Source organism: Ostrinia furnacalis, unplaced genomic scaffold (genome assembly GCF_004193835.3).
Source record: "Ostrinia furnacalis isolate ACB-3 unplaced genomic scaffold, ASM419383v2 OfSCF3657, whole genome shotgun sequence".
NCBI classification, from domain to species: domain Eukaryota; kingdom Metazoa; phylum Arthropoda; class Insecta; order Lepidoptera; family Crambidae; genus Ostrinia; species Ostrinia furnacalis.
Window position 1 is genome coordinate 684,009 of NW_021133896.1, and position 20,410 is coordinate 704,418.

The window sequence follows — 20,410 nt, forward strand, 5'->3', positions numbered from 1 at the left end:
CGTGTTGCGAGATTTTTGGCTACTTTAGGTGTCATAACTACACTCGCGAGCAAAAGTATGGAATCACTTACATGAAGTTGTTTCCACGCGATCTTGTGTACTAACGAATTTGTTAGTTACAAAAAAAGTAGCACCATTTTAAAGATTAAACTTTTAACTTTAAATTGATACCAAATTCATTTAAATCACACCAGTATTTAAAAAGATATCCCGGCTGATGTGAAGAAGTAACGAAAAAGACATGTACAACTGTTTGATACGTCGCGAGTTGCGGCCTATTTACCCCCCATAAAAGCAAGTGTTTTCGGATTTTTGCTTTCACACGTTGATCCATACACATTTTCGATTCTTTTGACACTTTACCTGGGATTCTACACCTTCAGAAGCAGCACAAATCGTTGCACTATTGCAAGAAGGGCTCAGCCAGCGGGCTGTCGCACGTCAGCTCCACATAAGCCAGTCCTGGGTTTCGAAAGTTTGAAGACGCTTTCGGGATACCGGTGGCTTTATCCTGAGACCAAGTTCTGAACATTGCCGGTGCACATCGCAGAGGGAAAACCGTTTTTTCATGTCAACTTCTCTACGAAATCGTCATTTGACTGGTATCGACGTCCAGCAAGAGCTCAGAAATGTTCGTAGGATAGCTGTTAGCAAGTGGACAGTTTGTCTAAGATATAAACAATATAATTTGACTCCAAAAAGGCCTGCCACAGGCTTAAAACTGACGGCAGGTCACTGATAAGCACGCTTTCAATTTGCTCCTACACCGAAATCGAGCAAGCCACCCCCATAAGCCAATGTTTTAGCGAACCAGCACTGCACAAATCGCTCCCCAGGCCGTCTATAGACCCGACCTCTTCGACTGCTGCACTGCAAAAACAGTCTGCATTCATCGGAGAACAAAACTCGCCTCCATTACTCGCTTTCCGAGTGCGACCTAATTGAAAGCGTGCTTGTCGGTGACCTGCCGTCAGTTTCCAGCCTGTGGCAGGCCTTTTTGGAGTCAAATTTTATTGCTCATATCTTAGACGAACTGTCCACTCGCTAACAGCTATCCTACGAACATTTCTGAGCTCTTGCTGGACGTCGATACCAGTCAAATGACGATTTCGTAGAGAAGTTGACATGAAAAAACGGTTTTCCCTCTGCGATGTGCACCGGCAATGTTCAGAACTTGGTCTCAGGATAAAGCCACCGGTATCCCGAAAGCGTCTTCAAACTTTCGAAACCCAGGACTGGCTTATGTGGAGCTGACGTGCGACAGCCCGCTGGCTGAGCCCTTCTTGCAATAGTGCAACGATTTGTGCTGCTTCTGAAGGTGTAGAATCCCAGGTAAAGTGTCAAAAGAAGCGGAGATGTGTATGGATCAACGTGTGAAAGCAAAAATCCGAAAACACTTGCTTTTATGGGGGGTAAATAGGCCGCAACTCGCGACGTATCAAACAGTTGATACATGTCTTTTTCCTTACTTCTTCACATCAGCCGGGATATCTTTTTAAATACTGGTGTGATTTAAATGAATTTGGTATCAATTTAAAGTTAAAAGTTTAATCTTTAAAATGGTGCTACTTTTTTTGTTACTAACAAATTGGTTAGTACACAAGATCGCGTGGAAACAACTTAATGTAAGTGATTCCATACTTTTGCTCGCAAGTGTATTTGACGATGACTGTACAATATTCTTCCTCTCTTTCTTCTTAGACGTGGAGGAAGAAGAAGAAGAAGAAATAACAGAAGAAGAACTATCCGACGACACGCTCACGGAGCCCGAGATGGATTCCCTCGACCCTGAGGAAAAGAAAATGCGCCGCAAGATGAGGAGAGAAGAGAAGGTGAGCCGTCATTTTGTGGTGGCGCCACTACAAACTAGTTTACTAGTGTACCAACAGATGGCGCTGTTACGGCTTCATTAAGGCATACACCGCCGCGCGTACAATCCTGCATCGCGGTATCGGAGTTTTTTACCCTGCCCAGCATATATAGGAAAACCAAGATGGTGTAAATTGGACCTTTGTCCCCGAGCACAACGCCCGCTCGGAAGGAAGCACTAACATCTTAGCTTCCTTATTGTGGCCGATCCTTGGAATACCACAATTTCAATGTCCCCATCTTAGGGTTCGTTCGTTTCAGCCAAATGACGTCCACTGCTGGACAAAAGCCTCCAACATTAATTTCCATAACGACCGGTTGGTAGTGGCGTAGTGGCCTGCATTCAGTGCCATCCTGCCACGTCATCAGTCCACCGGTGGCTTCCACTCAACAGTGATTGATATACGTGATGATAAACGTGGCTTCTCTCTATAGGCCTTATAAATTATAAGCTCAAAGTTGCACAGAGTGCTATGGAAAAGGGCTATGCTCGGTGTTTCTTTACGAGATCGAATCAGAAATGAGGAGATCCGTAAACGAATCATGTAGTAATACATTAATTTTAGTCATTTATTTGTTTTCAGGAAAAACTGAACCGAGAGAAGGCACACCAAGCCAGGAAAGTTCTGGAAGAAAAGAAAGCAGAGCTCCAGAGAACTAAGTACGTGTAGTCGACACATTAACAATAGTGAACCTTATTTACTCAAAAACATTAAATTTTCGTATAGATCCAGCTTATTATAACGTATTAAAGATACCCTTTCATAGAGCTCGTGAAGCACTTTCAGGATCAGTAAATAGTTTTCCGATATCTTGTATAGTTTAGGAATAATTGAGTGAGGTCAAATCAAAATATCTTTATCTATATCTATAAAAGCGAAAGATCACTGAATCACTCACTTACATATCATAAAATCTCAGAAACTACAAGTGCTAGGAGTCTCAAATTTGGCAGGGGGGTTCCTTTTAGGACGTAGGTGCTCACTAAGATGGGATTTTGCAAAATTCAACCCCTAAGGGTGTAAAATGGGGTCCACCCGTACAATGTCGCGGGCGGCCGCTAGTTTCTTTAATGATACATTTACAGGTGCAGTCTACTTTTAAATTTAGATATACCTGTATTAGCAGATGCCCGCACTTTCGATCATAACATAGTACTATAAGAAAAAGATCACTTGTTTTCCTCCCTGTATATCCAATTGCTCACCTGTACCTCTTAATCCTTCCAGGAAACAGCAGGAAGAGCTGAAAGAGAAGCTACAGCGCCTTGAATCCAAGGTGCTGGTAGGCGGAGAGAATCTCCTGGACAAGGCGGACGCACAGCGCCGTCTTCTAGAACAAGCTGCTTATGAACTCGAGCAACGGACGCTCAACGAGCTGCGACTGCAGAAGGACTTGCAGAAGAAAGAGGTAACTGACTTCAAGAAAGAGGTCACTCCCTTCTAGAATCTTCTGGACAAAGCGGACGCACAGCGCCGTCTTCTAGAACAAGCTGCTTATGAACTCGAGCAACGAACCCTCAACGAGCTCAGGCTGCAGAAGGACTTGCAGAAAAAAGAGGTAATTGACTTCTATTGCAGAAGAAAGAGGTAACTGACTTCTATTGCAGACGAGGGAGAGGTATTTGTCTTCTAGGAATTAGGAAGTTAAATTTTTTATCTTTTCGTATCTAATTTGCCAAAATTGTGTTTTTTATTTTTTATTAAAGTAAAGTGTTTTATCTATCTAACAGGCTGAAAGGCTCGACTTAGAAGAGCGATACTCCAGCCTCCAAGAAGAAAACGCTGCCAAAACCCGAAAATTGAAACGCGCCGTGCAACTGCTCAACTCGGCCAAGGCAGAATTGGCTGACCAACAGAGAGAACAGCAGAGAGAGATGGAGGGAATATTAGATAGCGTCCGAGCGCTGAAGAGAGAGATACAACTCGCCGATCTTGTATTGGACTCGTACATCCCTAAGGAATATCAGGTAAATAGCATAAGAACATTAACTCGGCCATTAAGGCTGAATTAGCTGACCAACAGAGAGAACAGCAGAGAGAGATGAAGGGAATATTAGATAGCGTTAGAGCACTGAAGAGAGAGATACAACTCGCCGATCTTGTATTGGACTCGTACATCCCTAAGGAATATCAGGTAAATACCATAAGAACATTAACTCGGCCATTAAGGCTGAATTGGCTGACCAATAGAGAGAGATGGAGGGCATACTGGATAGCGTTAGAGCGCTGAAGAGAGAGATACAACTCGCCGATCTTGTATTGGACTCGTACATCCCTAAGGAATATCAGGTAAATAGCATAAGAAAGAAAGAAAAAATATTTATTCAACATCAAACATACATGGACGATTGGACATCGCGCGGTGCAACTCCTAAACTTGGCCAAAGCAGAGCAAAAATAATATACTTATTTTCTAGTGTTGTATTTGTTCAAACATACATTATAATCAAGTCGCTGAGCTTCTTAAAATATTATCTGCCTACATTGATAAGTGAAGTCAAGCTAACATTTTAGCTCTTCACTATCGAAACCAGATAAATTTTCATGTATCCCCGTTACCGAATTGTGAACCCCCATTTTTTTTGTCACACCAATACGTAAACCCTCTTTGAGTCTCCCGTAAACCCCTGGGCGACCACCTGGACCACTTAGGCCCAGAACACACGGTGAAACGCAACTGCAAGTTTCAAACTGGTCGCGTCATGTGTGGTCTCTCAACGGACACTATGGCAGAAACTTAGATGCAAATCAAAAGTAACTAGAAGTTGCAGTTTCGTTGCAGTTGCGTTTCACCGTGTGTTCTGGGCCTTAGGGAATCAATGGTTTATCTGATAACTTTTCCACGTGTTCCCAGGCGTTGATCGACCAGTACGTGCACTGGAACGAGCAGCTGGGCGAGTGGCAGGTGAAGTGCGTGGCCTACACCGGCAACAACATGACCACGCCGCACCTGCCGCCGCCCGCCGCCGCCGCCGCCGCCGCCGCCGTCAAATACGTGAGTCACACTTCATCATCATCATCATCATTTCAGCCACAGGACGTCCACTGCTGAACATAGGCCTCCCCCAATGCCATGCTGTTTCCATGTTGATTGATTGGTAGCGGCCTACGTCTAGCGCTTCCCTGCTACCTTTACGACGTCGTCGGTCCACCTTGTCGGTGGACGTCCCACGCTGCGTTTTCCGGTACGCGGCCTCCATTCCAGAACCTTGCTGCCCCATCGGCCGTCAGCTTGGAGTGACACTTAACTTGACATTATCGACCCATAAGACACCTTAGGAAGAAAGAGGTAGATCCTTTCCAGAAAGCTGCATTTTTCACCAATCGCCGCCGTCAAATACGTGAGTGTCTTAACGCGTTTGTCCATGGAACACACCGTAGCAAAGGACGCTCACTTACGTACCGATCTAATTACGACGTAGCGAAACTGGAACAAAAGACGCTCAACGATCTCGGACTGCCAAAAGACTTGCAGCTGAAAGAGGTACCTCACTTCTAGAACCGAAGAATGAGGTAACTCTCTTCTAAACCAAGCCAACCTTTCTTGTGCGACCAAGCAGGCGCACAAGAAACTTAAGAACTGAAGCAAAGGACGCTTAACGAGCTCTGCCTTCAGTCAAAGCTCAGCACTTCAAATGAAAGAGGTTACTCCCTTCTAGAACTTAAGTATAAGGTAACTTACTTCTAGATCCGAACAATAAAGTAATTCCATTCTGGAACGCCATTTTTGCGGCCTTATACAGCTCCCTCTAGAACCGAAGAATAACTCCCTTCTAGATTCGAAAAGAGCGGTCTTAGTGTCTTCGTGTTATTTTACACGATTTTTTTTATCTAATGGTGCTTCCACACTGGGCGAACGGGCTCACGCGGCAATCTCGACATCCTGCTCACCCTGCTCTTGAGTGAGCCTTGCTAAAGAATCATTTCCCTTCATCTACCCGCAGATGGAGCCCCCAGACCTGTCGGACCGCTACCTGTCGTACGCGCACGTCAACAACCGCCCCGCGCGTCCTCACACGTCCGTGCCACGCCCACACACTGCCACGCTGCGCCAGCGTCAGTGAACTTTGGGCCTTGGCGTCTTGATATAAGGTCGAAGATCCCTTGGTGAGTAGATATAAATAAAAAACTATAGACTGCTGTCAAACAACGCTACGCTGCGCCAGCGCCAGTGAACTTTGGGCCTTGGCGTCTTATTGTAAGGTTGAAGATCCCTTGGTGAGTAGATATTATGACCCACATTTTGAACCACAAAATATAACAGAAGGTAAACTCATGTATGTACTTTGCTTTGCATACCTACGCCTAATACGTCTTTTTGTTGTTCACTCATTTTGGCACAAACAAATTAATTTCACAAACGCGTGAGCGGCGCGACTCAAGCGAACGTCAGTCGCGCTCGCATTCGTCCGACAGTCTATAGTCTGGTCCGTGAGCACGTAGAATTTTGTCCAATGACCCCAAGCTACCCATCATTATCGCTCGCGCGTAATTATGTTGCTATCGCGCTCGCACACTTACTGCGGGTGCCTGTCGCACAGTCGCGACAGCAATATAATCACGCGCGAGCGATAAAGATGGGTAGCTAGGGGTCATTGGACAAAATTCTACGTGCTCACGGACCGGGGTTTATATAACGCGTACGTGAGCGGTGTCTATGTGTGCGTAGCTCGAGCACGCTTAGTATGGAGTTTACCTTCTCTTATATTTTGTGTTTGAACACTGCCACGCTGCGCAGGCGCCACGCGCCAATGAACTGTGACCCTTAGCATTTTGTTATCAAGGTGAAAATTCCTTGGTAAGCTTAGTCGATATGTTAAGCTCAAATACCGACCGATATCTTTTATCATCACCCTGTATAATCTGTAGTTTCCAATACTAAGTAACTTTATCTTTCTTTTTCAGCTCCAAAGTATGCAGTCTGGGACCTCACCACCGCTGCAGTAATTTCGAAAATTCAAGACATTAGTATAATTTAACCAAATATTTACTCTAATGTAACCCTAGATCTCACAACCGAGAGGTTATTTTTATGTAGCCCTTGCCAGTAGAGTCTGCTAGTAGTAACCAAATAACAAAATTTTGATTTATTTTAAAATAAAATAAAAAATACTTGGGTGTTGGAAATTAAAAAAAAAATACTAAAATATTAACATTCAAAGGGCCGTCCGCTCAAAAAAAAATGTTGGCAATATAGTGTTATGCTATATTGACAATATTCGGTAACAAATTTTGTGATATTCAGCTGAGAAAAGAAAAAATAAGAGCTTAATGCCCATGACAAGTCAAATCAGCCCCCCTAGACAAGTGGCAAAATGTGACAGTTTTAATGTCGAAAGATGGTCGAAAGGCCTTTTTTGTATAGAGTTACATCGCTCCGTGAACGAATTTTTTGTCGATTCGATCAATAAGTGTCACTTGGCTAGTTCACGTTGCTTTTTTTTATTTTCAAGACAGCGGACTGCCTTAGTATTTTTATAATATTACGCTCATAAAGAAACGATCGTGTTAAATTTATATTTTGTTTTTATTTTGTGTTTAAAGCAGATTAGCAAATTTTGTATTGAAATTATAATTATTTATGTTAACACTTATGCTAGTCACATTCCAGTGATATATGACTGAGGTCATACTACCAGAGCTAGTACAGTACGGCTAGCACGAAAAACTTTCGAGTTCAAATCGTTTGCGTACTCGAATCGCCATCAAAAGATTTAGTAAGAAAACTACAATAGCGCCCTTGTGAACGTGTTATAAAGTGAACTTAGTATGAGATATGGTTGCACGAAACTTATTTTGAGAATCAAAATTGTCACGTTATCGTTTAATTCGAAGATTGAGTATCGAATTTTATCGAATACGCAAACGATTCGAAGACGAAATTTGTTCATGCTAGAGGTAGGTCAGATACTACAGATGACGGTACATCAAAGTAAACACTGTGAGTGAGGACTTATACAGGGTGAAATTTTATCTTCTGCATCCTTTTAAAATAAGACTCTACTAATGATATTAGGGGAAACAGCTATGTATCATGAGTAGAGTCTTTATATTAAAAGGACAGATGCCAATGATTTAAATTTCACCCTGTATAGTAGTAATGAAAGTGATATTGTAACAAAAATGTATCGTCAGATGTGGTGTGTGGATTCGTACATGCAGTATTTCTGCATCTACTTATTTATATGGTCAGCGAAGAAAGTAATAAATAAAAACGTCAATATTGCTTTCCAATATTGTGTGACACGTTTCCAATATTGCTTAAGCTAATAAGTTTTTAATACAAAAAATGATCTGGTAGTATGGTTTTAGTTTAAGCCCAAGCTTTTGTATTGTCAGTATTACGGAATATTGTGCACAATATTGTGATATGTATGGCACTTATTTATGTTTTTGTAGTGCAATTTTATTTAAATAAAAGTTTTTTACGATATACTTGTTTCATTACGAATTTGTTCACTAGATATTCATAAATGAACAATAAATATAAACCATATAGATTTTGATTCAAACGTCTAGTCACTAACAATTGAGACTCAAATTTTGGTGCATTTTTTACTTTATTTACAAAAATAAATAGTGAAAATGACTCTAACGGATGCCATATTAAAGAAAGCGCACTCCCCAAAAGCTATATATTATAAGAATAAGTATATTTCACCTCCACCAGAGCTGGAGGAGTGCGTTGAAAAGAAGAAGACAAAACGACCATACAAAGTAAGTTATATTTTACATCCTAAATAATCATTTTACTTCTTCCCAGACCCAATGTCTAAGAATCTCTTAACATGCCTATTCTGCCCCCGATATTTGAAAAGGCGCCTAGACGCATCTAACACTTTTTTCGGATATGAGTTAATAGTCCAGTCATTACGTACATTCAAAAAAGAAAATGAATTTGCGCTTCTAATTTTTTAATATGTTGTAGGGGATACCTAGAAAAGCTTAACTTGAGATTGTCGACCAAGCTTTCCTAGGAGCTTTCGCCGCCATGTTGAAAAAAGGGGTAAAATTTGTTTTTCGGCAATAACTCGGCTATCCGATGAGACTCGAAAATTTTTGTAAGACACTTTTTGTAGCTTTCTTTGTGCTCTACAATAACGCCCGAACCATTTTTAGCGTATCATGCATCGTTATCGAGATATCGATCGATAAAGTCAAAAATTTTGGACACAAATTATTTCGGAATAATTAAATAATTAACGTCAGATACGTACAACATAACTTCGAAGGAAAGGTTGCAATCATATTCGACGGTTATCCGACTGATATGACACTCGCTGGAACGAAAACTTCGGAAAGAGTACGACGTTCGAGAAAAAACCAATCGCCGGAGTTCACATTCGATGAGACAACTACTCCAAAAGTTAGCCAGGAGAAGTTTCTCACAAGGGATCAAAACAAGAACCAACTAATACAAATGCTTTGCCGTTACTTAAAAAAAAGTAATTAAAAAGTAATTAAAAGTAATTAAATTTTACTTTTTACTTTTTAATTAATTATTTAATTATTTCGGAATTTTTCATATTTATTAAGACCCAAAGAAAAAAAAAGAAAAAAACAAAAATTGTGTCCAAAATTTTTGACTTTATCGATCGATATCTCGATAACGATGCATGATACGCTAAAAATGGTTCGGGCGTTATTGTAGAGCACAAAGAAAGCTACAAAAAGTGTCCTACAAAAATTTTCGAATCTCATCGGATAGCCGAGTTATTGCCGAAAAACAAATTTTAAGCGTTTTCCAAGATGGCGGCGAAAGCTCCTAGGAAAGCTTGGTCGACAATCTCAAGTTAAGCTTTTCTAGGTATCCCCTCTAACATATTAAAAAATTAGAAGCGCAAATTCATTTTCTTTTATTTGCCTTTTTTTCGGACGAAATGACTGGACTATAAACTCAAGGACAGTTAAGAATTGCCCAATTAAATAATTTGAAACTTTTTTATGTCCGTTTTGATTTGGTGTAGTGCGCCCTTTCAACTATTGGGGGCAGTATAATTATTGATCAAATTACTCATACATACATTTTTAATTTAAACCTACAAAAAAATCACCAAAAACAGGGCAAATCCAAAAAAATTGCTTTTTACAGCTTTTTTGACCCATTGTTTTTGAGGTTTATTTTGCGAGTACAGTCACCGATTAAAGTTTTTGTACCAATCAAAAAATACTGCCACTCTAAAGTGACCCTTATCCCAGTACGCACACGTGCCATCGTTCGTGGACACGGCCCCTCCGCGCTTCGACCCGGCTCGCTTGGGGCGCCATCTGCCGGAATGGACGCGCCGCACGCTCGCCATCTACAACCAGAATATGGTGCTGCTCACTGCTATCAAACGCGCACATTTTGAACGGGTGAGTAAATTTTATGCAGCATTATATTTATTTTTATAATAGTCGACCAGCAGATCAAGCGCCGCAAGTGGAACTGGATTGGCCACACTCTCCGAAGGGACCCCGATCACATCCCTTAGCAGGCTCTGGATTGGAACCCCCAAGGAAAACGCAAACGTGGTCGCCCCAAGCAAACTTGGCGGCGCACTGTAGCAGACGAGGCGAAGAAAATCGGCAAGTCCTGGAGCGAGATCAAGCGCGAAGCTCAAGACCGAACACGATGGAGGACTGTTGTGGACGTTCTGCCCCATCTAGGGGACATAGGAGCTTAAGTCACTCGGCATGAGGTACACTGAAAACCAGTGTCGTGGCCATTCTTCACCGTAGGCTACGGCAAATGCTGAGTGGGGTCCCGTTGCAGGGGGCATCCTGATTTGCGAGTAGGTGGCACTGCTCAGTTCACTCTTATCGAATCGAAGCCTAAGACCTCAGGGTCTGAAGCAGATGGCCTTACCTCTAACGGGACTATTCACCTCTCGTACCCATCGCTGCAACTCCAGTGTAGCCGGGATCTACAGCTTAACTGTCAATAAAAAACCAATCAGTGAAGGTCAAGTTTCTCCCGGGGGAAAGTTAAACTGTCATTGGAAAGTTTAACTGTCATATGATTGAAATAGATCAAAATGATAGTAAATAAATAAATAATTCCTTCCATTCGCTTCTGGTAAATAAGAGAGGATCGTGTCGTGCTCCTGCAGTGGAGACTAATGAATGACTGATGATAATGATGATAAATAATAGTTTAAATATTTCTTGCAGGGTAGAGTGGACAGCCGTTGGAAGACGCGCCCAGCCGGCTCGCTGCAGTACTACCGGAATCGCGCTGACTTTTACAAGCGCCTCGAGGTGAAGAACAGAGAGCTCTACAAGCGAATCGTCAACACTGTGCGTATCGAACAAATCGTTATAGTTAACAGGCATGAAAATTATACAGGGTGACCATGTAAAGGAGGGTGTTTGAGAACTGTTGGACCTTAGTTTAACCTAGCTAAACAGTAGTAGTGTAGAGTTTGACCCATGGACCTATTAGGGTCCACGGCCATGGCTACAACCACAAACGCCGCTGCTTGCTTCTTGTGGCCCGCTCCGGCCACAAAAAAACGCCGTCACACGCCACTCGCGCACCATCTCTCTTAACTCAGTAAACCTGCATGCACCATACACCTCAGTGAGCATGGGTGTAAAAGACCACAAGTGGCAACCTGGCGACAAGTGGCTGTTGCACGTCAGCTACATTTTGTAGCCGCTTCTAGCGTTTGTGGCTGTGGCGTTAAGCTCGTGACAATATGAAAAAAGAACCGAATTTGAATATACAGACTACCTATTTCTTTACAGCCACCCCGGTTACAAACAGCCGCAGCGCTGGCGCGCGAATGGTCGGGAACCCGGCGGGAGATCATCCGGCGCGCACAAGCCAAGTTCGTGTTGTTCCCGCCGCACCCGCGCGAGTTGATAGAAGACGAGGCGTTCGGGGCGCCGCCTGGCGTGAGGCGCCCGAGGTACTGAGGGCTTTTTATACTTTACAGTTGACACCACTGTCTTCGCCACTAGCAAATGACAGCCAGTGTGCCAGTTGGCGCTACTGTAGAGTAAGGTTACTGTCACTTGTCATGGCGCCAACAGAGCGGCGGCGAATGGGCGGGAGATCATCCGGCGAGCATAAGCAAAGTTCGTATTGTTCCCGCCGCATCCGCGCGAGTTGATAGAAGATGAGGCGTTCGTGGCGCCGCCTGGCGTGAGGCGCCCGAGGTATGATTGTTTTATAGTAGGCTCTACTGGCGACATACATGACCCTTAATGGCACCATTCTGGTGACTGCAAATCGCGTTCTCCTACCGCTTCAGCGATCACAGGTAGCGCTACTCTCTTCGCTACTAGCCATTACAGTAACCTTAGCTATCGGTTTAGCGCTTACCTGCAGTTTGCGCCACTGTAGGTAAGGTCACTGTCACTTGCCAGTGGCGCCAATAGCGGTGGCGAATGGGCGGGAACCCGGCGGGAGATCATCCGGCGAGCACAAGCAAAGTTCGTGTTGTTCCCGCCGCACCCGCGCGAGTTGATAGAAGACGGGGCATTCGTAGCGCCGCCTGGCGTGAGCCGCCCGAGATAATGAATGTTTTTATACTTTACACAGGACGTCCACTGCTGAACATAGGCCTCCTCCAATGATTTCCACATCGCAGACAGCGTCCTGCATCCAGCGCCTTTCTACCTTTATGAAGTCGTCAGTGCATCTTGTGGCCGCCGTGGCCTCCGCTCCAGAACCTTGCTGCCCCATCGGCCGTCAGTTTTAAGTACCTACTATGTGCTATGACTTCAGATGTCAGCGACTTTAGTTCGTTTACGGATCTCCTCATTTCTGATTCGATCTCGTAAAGAAACACCGAGCCTTTTCCCTAGCACGCTGTGCAAAAATGGAGCTCAATTTTTGACACTATAGGCCACGTTTCCACGTTTCCGAGCCATATAATATCATCACTAGTGGTAACACACACTGATTGCAGATTTTTACAGCCGTATCTTTACTGGTATCACACACTGTTAATTTAAGTAAGTGAATTCAAATGTATATCTAGGCTAAGTTTTATTGAGTAATAATAAATTTATTCTTATTCTTACTGATTTATAGAGTTTCGTTTTAAGACACTGAGGTTTTTATATATCTAGTTATACCTACATCTTCAGGGTATACTTGAGCCTGCGCGTGCGCAACTGCGCGGTGCTCGGCGAGCTGTGCGCGGAGTTGTTCGCGGACGCGTGCCCCGCCACCTGCCGGCTGTTCCTGCAGCTGCTGGCGGGAGACGGGCTGGGGCACGGCTACGTCGGCACCTGCTTCTTCAGGTAAAGCAGGACTTTATACCAAGCTGTTTGATATTTTGTGTGTGCTTCTGTTAGATTAGCCCGCACGCGGTGCAGTATAGCACAAAATTGACCTATTTGTAATTTATCGTCAGCTATTCAATGAAGTGCTGTAAGTCTCTCGTGTAGAAAATAACGGGGGCTCATAATAGGTACTAATTTCCGATTTTGCACCGCGTGATAGTGAAAGCGACGTTGCTAACCATAAACTCAGGAGTCGTAAGAATGTAAGCAAAAATGCTTACATAGAGCCACATGAGCAAAGAAACATGTGATAGAAACTTCCAAATAGGTACATACTTCACTGGTTTTCTTGCTTGTGTACTGCGCCGCTTGATCCCGAAACATGATTGTATCGAGGGCGTGGTTTTTGATCCTTTAAAGACTGTCAAGTGTCAATATCCGCGAAATAAAGTCCGGTTGCCAAGCACATATTTCGACCAATGACCTCAAGCTACTTACACTCACTGCGGCCGCCCGTCGCGAAAGCAATATTATTACGCGCGAGCGATAAGGATGGGTAGCTTGGGGTCAAATCGAAATTCTACGTGCTCGGCGAGCGGACTTTAGCGCCAGTAATCATTGAGCGCGGTCTAAGTACTTGAGCCTGCGCGTGCGCAACTGCGCGGTGCTCGGCGAGCTGTGCGCGGAGTTGTTCGCGGACGCGTGCCCCGCCACCTGCCGGCTGTTCCTGGAGCTGCTGGCGGGAGACGGGCTGGGGCACGGCTACGTCGGCACCTGCTTCTTCAGGTACCTATTATATTAGTATAGGTCGCCGTATAGGTGAGGCGATCAACACAAGCAAATATTTGTTTGTATCTGTATACGCTCGCCGCGCTGACACCTTGTAAGGTGTATTATATTGTGGAAAATATAATTTATATTTCTAATGTAGTGTTTTGTGTGTGTTCTGTACTTCTGTATATCGTCAGTGTGAGTAGGTACGTGTTTGCCTCAATTTTCATTGAGCGACCTATAACTACCTGTTTAAAACAAAAAAGTTTATCGATGTGAAACTTTTTCTATTGATCTGTTACATTAGTTTTTAAATATGACATCGTCTAAAAGACACACGTCAATATGACCGCTTTCGATTATGTTCAAACTTATTTGGTTTCTAACGTTTTTTTTCACTAGTATATTCCTATTTTTGATCCTGTTCTTCATAAAGTTCGTGCATTCCGACGGAGAGGACGAAAATGCTCGTATCCGACTCAGGTTTAAATGGGCCTAACGAGTTGCTGGTCAAAGTGGTCAGCCCTGACGGACAAACCTTCACGGCGTATTTTTCCGAAGATACCCTCATAGAGGAGGTGAAGAACAGGGCCATAGACTACTTCTACCCCACTGGGGAAACTGGTGCAAGCCGCTACAAAATCGTGCGAGTGTTTGACACGAGCACGTTACACGATTTCCTCACGCTGGCCCAAGAACAAGTGACGATGCAAGAAGAATTGCTGCTGGTGGAAAGACGGTTACCTGAAGCAGGTACTCTCTGGGATCTTGGTGCGGTAAGAGCACCACAACAAGGCACTATTGCTGCCGCCACCGCGTCGCTACCCGCCCCTCAAAATACGGTCCGCCAGCCGAACCTGCAGTCCTTACTCTCAACCAACGAGTTATCGTACGAACTGAGGAAGATCTTGATTTCGCTTATCGAAGCTGGAGCCCGCTTAGCCGCAGCAGGCAGGAACTACGAAATGACGCTAGCTCAATTATCAGCAGCCTTAGACGAACCTCAACGCCTTCGCCAGAATTTAGTGCAGGTTATAACGCCAGAAGAGATAGCTGCTCGCTTCAACCCTTCTGACATTCAAAGCGTGTCCGAAGAGGGATCCAGCACCACGAAAACAGGTGCTGGCGAGGAGTTGTTCAAGCGAGCAGAGCATTTGCAGCGGTTCTTGGAGAAGTTCCGCGCTTGGCGAATGAAGATCGCAGAGCCTCCGAACCCGGACGCTGTGACCGCGTTGAAAGATTTAGGATTCTCTTTGACTGATGCGGATCAGGCGTTAAGGCAGACTGGGTGTAACGTCCCGGCTGCTGCCTCGTGGCTAATAGGAGAGCGTGGGTCCAGTATCTTCGAGTTGATCAACGGTCTACCCGATGGGTTGATTCTCCAGACTCTGCTGAAGCAGCCTCAGATTCAAAGAGGGCTTTTGAACACGAGGATGTTGATTGCGTTCATTGCTATGGTTGGGCAAACGGGGAGCGCGAGTTTGTGGCTGAATTCCCCTCATGGGAGTCCGTTACTGTCCCAGATATCTAGGACGTACCATTCGGAGAAGTACTGCCTCGCAGTGAACCAGTTTTCAGAGGAACGTCGCGAGCGGACTCGCAGCGCCTCTATGCCGTCCACTTCGAGGCAGAGGAACTAAGATCGTCTTTACATTACGTGGAAATTGTAGATGGTTTATTTTTATTAAATGTTTGATTTACCAAATCTGCTACATATTTTATTTCTGTAAAAATACCTTACTGACATAAAAATATCACGTGAAACGTGCTCAAAAGCAGGCTCTTTTTTGAGCACGTCTATTTCATATTTTTAGTAAAATCACAATTTGATATTAGAGAGACCATGGTGAGATCTATCGATCGATAGTTACAGGATTAGGTCACAGCACACTTATCAACCCGGAAAGGGATCGACCATAGTATTACCGTGGATCAACACTGTATCCCCTTTCGTCGCGCGTCGCCGCGCTGTCAACCACGGGGCGAGGAGTTTACGTACGGTGTGGATAAGTGTGCGTTGCAGTATGGAGTTTCATACAAAATACAAAGTAGCCGCCTCGAGTTGATACTCATAAAAACTCGTAAAACTCATTTATTTTTGCAAATAGGCTTTTAAAAAGCACATTTACACGTCTCAGTATTAACCCTACCACTGCTTTGGGACAATAAATGGGCCAGTGCTGAGAAGAAGCAGCGCAAGAAATTCAGTCACTATTGTCAGCCAGGGCACATAGTACGCAGAACTGACGGCCGATGGGGCAGCAAGGTTCTGGAATGGAGGCCGCGTACCGAAAAACAGCGTGGGACGTCCACCTACAAGGTGGACCGACGACATCGTAAAGGTAGCAGGGAAGCGCTGGACGCAAGCCGCTACCAATCGATCAACATGGAAAGCATTGGGGGGGCCTATGTTCAGCAGTGGACATCCTATGGCTGAAATGATGATGATGATGATTGTCAGCCTCCTTTTCAAGAGTTTACAGGGTATACGGTTCCGATCCCTAGTTCCGGGTTGATAAAGCTACGTCCTTTATCCATTATTTTTGGGACACCCTGTATAAATTTCGTGGTTTCCTTTTCCCTGCCCAGAAAGGTGCCAGGCCTGTACTGGAGCGGCGGCGACGTAATCTACGACAACGGGTTCGGGTGCTACGCGCAGCGCGGACGGCGCGCGCCCATCGGCGCTGAGAACTATCACTTCCCGCATTCTATGCCTGGTCAGAGCTGATTATTTATATATTTATAAGGTACACCAACAAAGTCACATACACTTCATACATTTTAACATGGTTTAACACATGATGCGTATATGACCTCAATTATTCCACTTTTTTTTTCATCTGGGTATCACCTGGGTGAAGAAAGTTAAATTTTTAGTGTCATTTCACAATCTCACCACCTCAGAACCACTTCACCCAGCTTCATTTTCCAGGTGATTGAGTCGATTTCAGCCATAGGACGTCCACTGCTGAACTAAGGCCTCCCCCAAGGATTTGCACAACGACCGGTACTATGCTGCCCGCATCCAGCTTCCGCGACCTTCACCAGGTCGTCGGGCCACCTAGTGGGGAGCCTGCCCACACTACGTGTAGGTATACGGTCGTATACGGCCCGTGGTCGCCACTCGAGAACTTTTCTGCCCCAACCGCTATCATCTCTACGAGCTATGTGCCCCGCCCACTGCTACTTGATTTTAGCAATTCTGCGGGCTATGTCGGTCACTTTGGTTCTCCTGCGGATCTCCTCATTTCTGATTCGATCACGCAGGGAGACTCCGAGAATAGCACGCCCCGGCGCCCTTTGGGTGACCTTGAGCCTTCTTATGAGGCCCATAGTAAGCACGGTTATGCCTGGTTAGTTCCACCTTATTGCTGGGTCTCTCTTTCGCTCTGCCTAGGGATTGATCGATAAAAGAAGAACGGTCATCTGTGACCCAGGCCCGACAGAAACGAGACATACCTCAGTTTTTTTGTCATGTCTTAATTAGTTAAATTATATATTTTTTATATTCGAAATCTATGTATAACACCAAAATATTACCCTTTGTTTTTGTTTAGGCGTTATACAAAAACTAATACAAAATGCCTATTTATCACCAAAATTGGTAAATGTATGTACGTAAATGTCTATTACAGCTGCTATGGAATGTATCTAAGTAACCTGGAGATACAGCCGGATTATACAGGGTGAAAAAAATAATAAGTTACAAAATCCAAAAATTCAATGTTACCAGCTTCCATAATCTATACCCTATTATTGGTACCATTTGAAAGAGCTCGTGAAGCACTTTCAGAATCAGTAACTAGTTTTTCGATATCTTGTATAGTTTAGAAATAATCGAGTGAGATCACTTATCGTTCCATATGTATAACCACCCTGTATAATCCGGTTGTATCTCCAGGTCACCTAGATACATTCCATAGCAGCTGTAATAGACATTTAGGTACATACATTTACCAATTTTGGTGATAAATAAGCATTTTGTATTAGTTTTTGTATAACGCCTAAACAAAAACAAAGGGTAATATTTTGGTGTTATACATAGATTTCGAATATAAAAAATATATAATTTAACTAATTAAGACATTACAAAAAAACTGAGGTATGTCTCGTTTCTGTCGGGTCTGGGTTTTTTTTGTATGGGGCGTGACCGTTCTTCTTTAAACGCAAACGCCGCTGCGGTGACGCACCGCAACGGCAACGACAACGCCCGTGTAGCAGCAGCTGGAAAAATTGAATTTCGGATAGATCTAGTTTTTTGTAACTTATTGATACCATTTGTTTTTTTAGCTTGTGAAGCACTTTCAGGATCAGTGACCAATTTTTCGATATCTTGTATAGTTTAGAAATATCGATCGAGTGAGATCACTTATCGTTTCCACCCTGTATTTTTACAGGGCTCCTGTCGATGCGGGTGACGCGCGACGACGAGATGTGCGGTATCTTCAACATCACGTTCAAGCCGCTGCCGCAATTCGACTTACACAGCGTCGTGTTTGGGCGGGTATGTTTCAATCCCTCTAAAAGTAATTACACACTTATCAACCCAGAAAGGGTTCAACGCCGTATCTCCATCGCCTTTTACCGCGCTGTAAACCGTGAGGCGAGGCGTTTACGTTACGGTGCGGATAAGTGCGCGTTACAGTCTTGCAGTACGGAGTTTCATGCTAAAAATACTCACAGCCTCGAGTTGATACGGTTACCATTTCCAGGTTGATAAGTGTGCTTCGTCCTTTATAGTTTTATGCTCTGTTAAAATATGGTCAGCAGTCACCCCTCCCGTGCCATAGCAATAGTATAGTAGCAATCCCGTTATTAATTACTAGCTTTTGCCCGCGGCTTCATCCGCGTGAAATTTAGTTTGTCACAGGTCGTCATAAATTATTGCCTATGTTATTCTGGGTTATAAACAATAATACTGTAAAGTTTCATGTTCAGTAGTTTTTGCGTGAAAGAGTAACAAACATCCAGACATCCAAACTTACGCATTTATAATATGTATTAGTATATTAGTAAGATTCTAATGTTAGTGACCATAAAAGTTTAAAACAATAATTACTGACTCGGATGTAGTTTTATTTAAATTCAACACAATTTATTCAAATTATTCGACCTATTTTATGTTTATTTAGAATCAAATCGTTGCAGATAATCCGCCCGAGTCCTGTTTTCGATTCTATCACAAGTCTGGGCTCGGCGCTCAACTCTCACCCAGTAGTGGAGCTATGCAGTACGAGGCGAGACATCCGAACAAAGAGCAAGCGCTAAGGACTGCACTCGTTTATGCAACAAAGACCCAACGTTTGTATATTGTATAGGCTTCATACTTTCGGTTGGCATTAAACTTGTTCACAAAACTCATGAGTGCACTGTGTTAGTTTTTTTAATAATAGTAGGTATATAGGCTACATAGGTACTTTCTGTTGGCATTAAACTTGTTCACAAAACTCATGAGTGCGCTGGTTTTTTTATTAATAAATAGTATGGCGGGGATGTTTTTTATCAATCCACTCGCGTCATATTCTAACAATGCTGAAATTGATTTAGGCTGAATTGCACTACCTAAATATAACAATAACCGGTGCTTTTTGTATGGAGTTTGACAGAATTTAGATGTTTGTTAAAGCTAATGTAAGATGGTGCAACCCAGCCTTAAAATTTTCATATAATAAACTGATGGTCGCAGATCGTTTCTATTTTGGATTTTACACCATGTGTTTTAGCTAAAATGATAATAGACTCAATTTTCATAAATAGAAAGTTAAATAAAACAAATCAATTTCGTTCACAAAATGAATATATTTATAAAAAGTCTAAACATTTTTTTAAGAAAACGCAAATATTAAGATTCGAAATCGCAACTTACATAACATTAAACGTTGAAACTAACAGTCTTATTTATTATTACACACAACGAAAATATATTTTTGGGTGTAGAACGACGTTTCACCAAAAAAAAATGCACATTCATATTACTACCCTAGGGAATACTATCGAAAAAAATTAGGAGTTTGTGACTGTTTCTTTATTCAGTTATCAGTTTTTTTTACTTTGTTTTACTTGTATTTGACGCTGAATGTACGTAATCGCTATAGTCTGGTCCGTGAGCACGTAGAATTTTGTCCAATGACCCCAAGCTACAATTGGAATAAGGTTGTTGTTAACTTTTTTGCGACTGTGCGACTGGCACCCGCAGTGAGTGTGCGAGCGCGATAGCAACATAATTACGCGCAAGCGATAAGGATGGGTAGCTAGGGGTCATTGGACAAAATTCTACGTGCTCACGGACCGGGCTTTAGTTTGGTACAGTCAGCGTCAAATAGTTCGTGGCACTCAAAGTGGTTAAAAGTTAACAACAACCTTATTCCAATTGTAACAAAGCCGTGTTACGAACTTATTTTCTACTTTGGGCGTCACGAACTATTTGACGCATTGAAGTTTGCCGGTCCGTGGAATGGGCGTCCCCTCCTCCAACCGCGATTAAACGTAATTAATGAGTCTTATTTTACCCAAATACACAATTATTATCAATAATAATAAATAAAAAATAT

General features: G+C 43.3%; 3 protein-coding genes across 6 annotated transcripts in view; all 3 read left to right on the plus strand.

The window, feature by feature from the left end:
- Klp64D (kinesin-like protein 64D) overlaps window positions 1-8,304 on the plus strand; it is a 37,213-nt gene extending 28,909 nt beyond the window's left edge. For 3 of the 4 annotated variants that reach the window (XM_028311935.1, XM_028311934.1, XM_028311936.1), the window contains 7 exons: window positions 1,702-1,832; window positions 2,454-2,530; window positions 3,099-3,279; window positions 3,602-3,838; window positions 4,726-4,866; window positions 5,816-5,978; window positions 6,777-8,304. In XM_028311935.1, the coding sequence (XP_028167736.1) occupies window positions 1,702-1,832; window positions 2,454-2,530; window positions 3,099-3,279; window positions 3,602-3,838; window positions 4,726-4,866; window positions 5,816-5,935 (887 nt within the window). In that variant the 3' untranslated portion in view covers window positions 5,936-5,978; window positions 6,777-8,304. Of the gene's footprint in view, window positions 1-1,701; window positions 1,833-2,453; window positions 2,531-3,098; window positions 3,280-3,601; window positions 3,839-4,725; window positions 4,867-5,815; window positions 5,983-6,116; window positions 6,139-6,776 lie in introns of all 4 variants that reach the window. The other variant, XR_003656352.1, reaches the window with a different exon arrangement.
- A 98-nt stretch (window positions 8,305-8,402) lies between these two features.
- LOC114358061 (uncharacterized) lies at window positions 8,403-13,890 on the plus strand. The gene is made up of 6 exons (XM_028311930.1): window positions 8,403-8,588; window positions 10,071-10,226; window positions 11,025-11,150; window positions 11,601-11,764; window positions 12,951-13,106; window positions 13,731-13,890. The coding sequence occupies exons 1-6, from the start codon at window positions 8,457-8,459 to the stop codon at window positions 13,888-13,890; spliced, it is 894 nt and encodes a 297-aa protein (XP_028167731.1). The 5' UTR covers window positions 8,403-8,456.
- Window positions 13,891-14,203: 313 nt separating this feature from the next.
- Kpc2 (Kip1 ubiquitination-promoting complex subunit 2) lies at window positions 14,204-19,204 on the plus strand. Its single transcript, XM_028311941.1, has 4 exons — window positions 14,204-15,474; window positions 16,449-16,576; window positions 18,257-18,363; window positions 19,008-19,204. Exons 1-4 carry the CDS (start codon window positions 14,324-14,326, stop codon window positions 19,125-19,127), a joined length of 1,506 nt encoding a protein of 501 aa, XP_028167742.1. The 5' UTR covers window positions 14,204-14,323; the 3' UTR covers window positions 19,128-19,204.
- The last annotated feature ends 1,206 nt before the right edge of the window (window positions 19,205-20,410 follow it).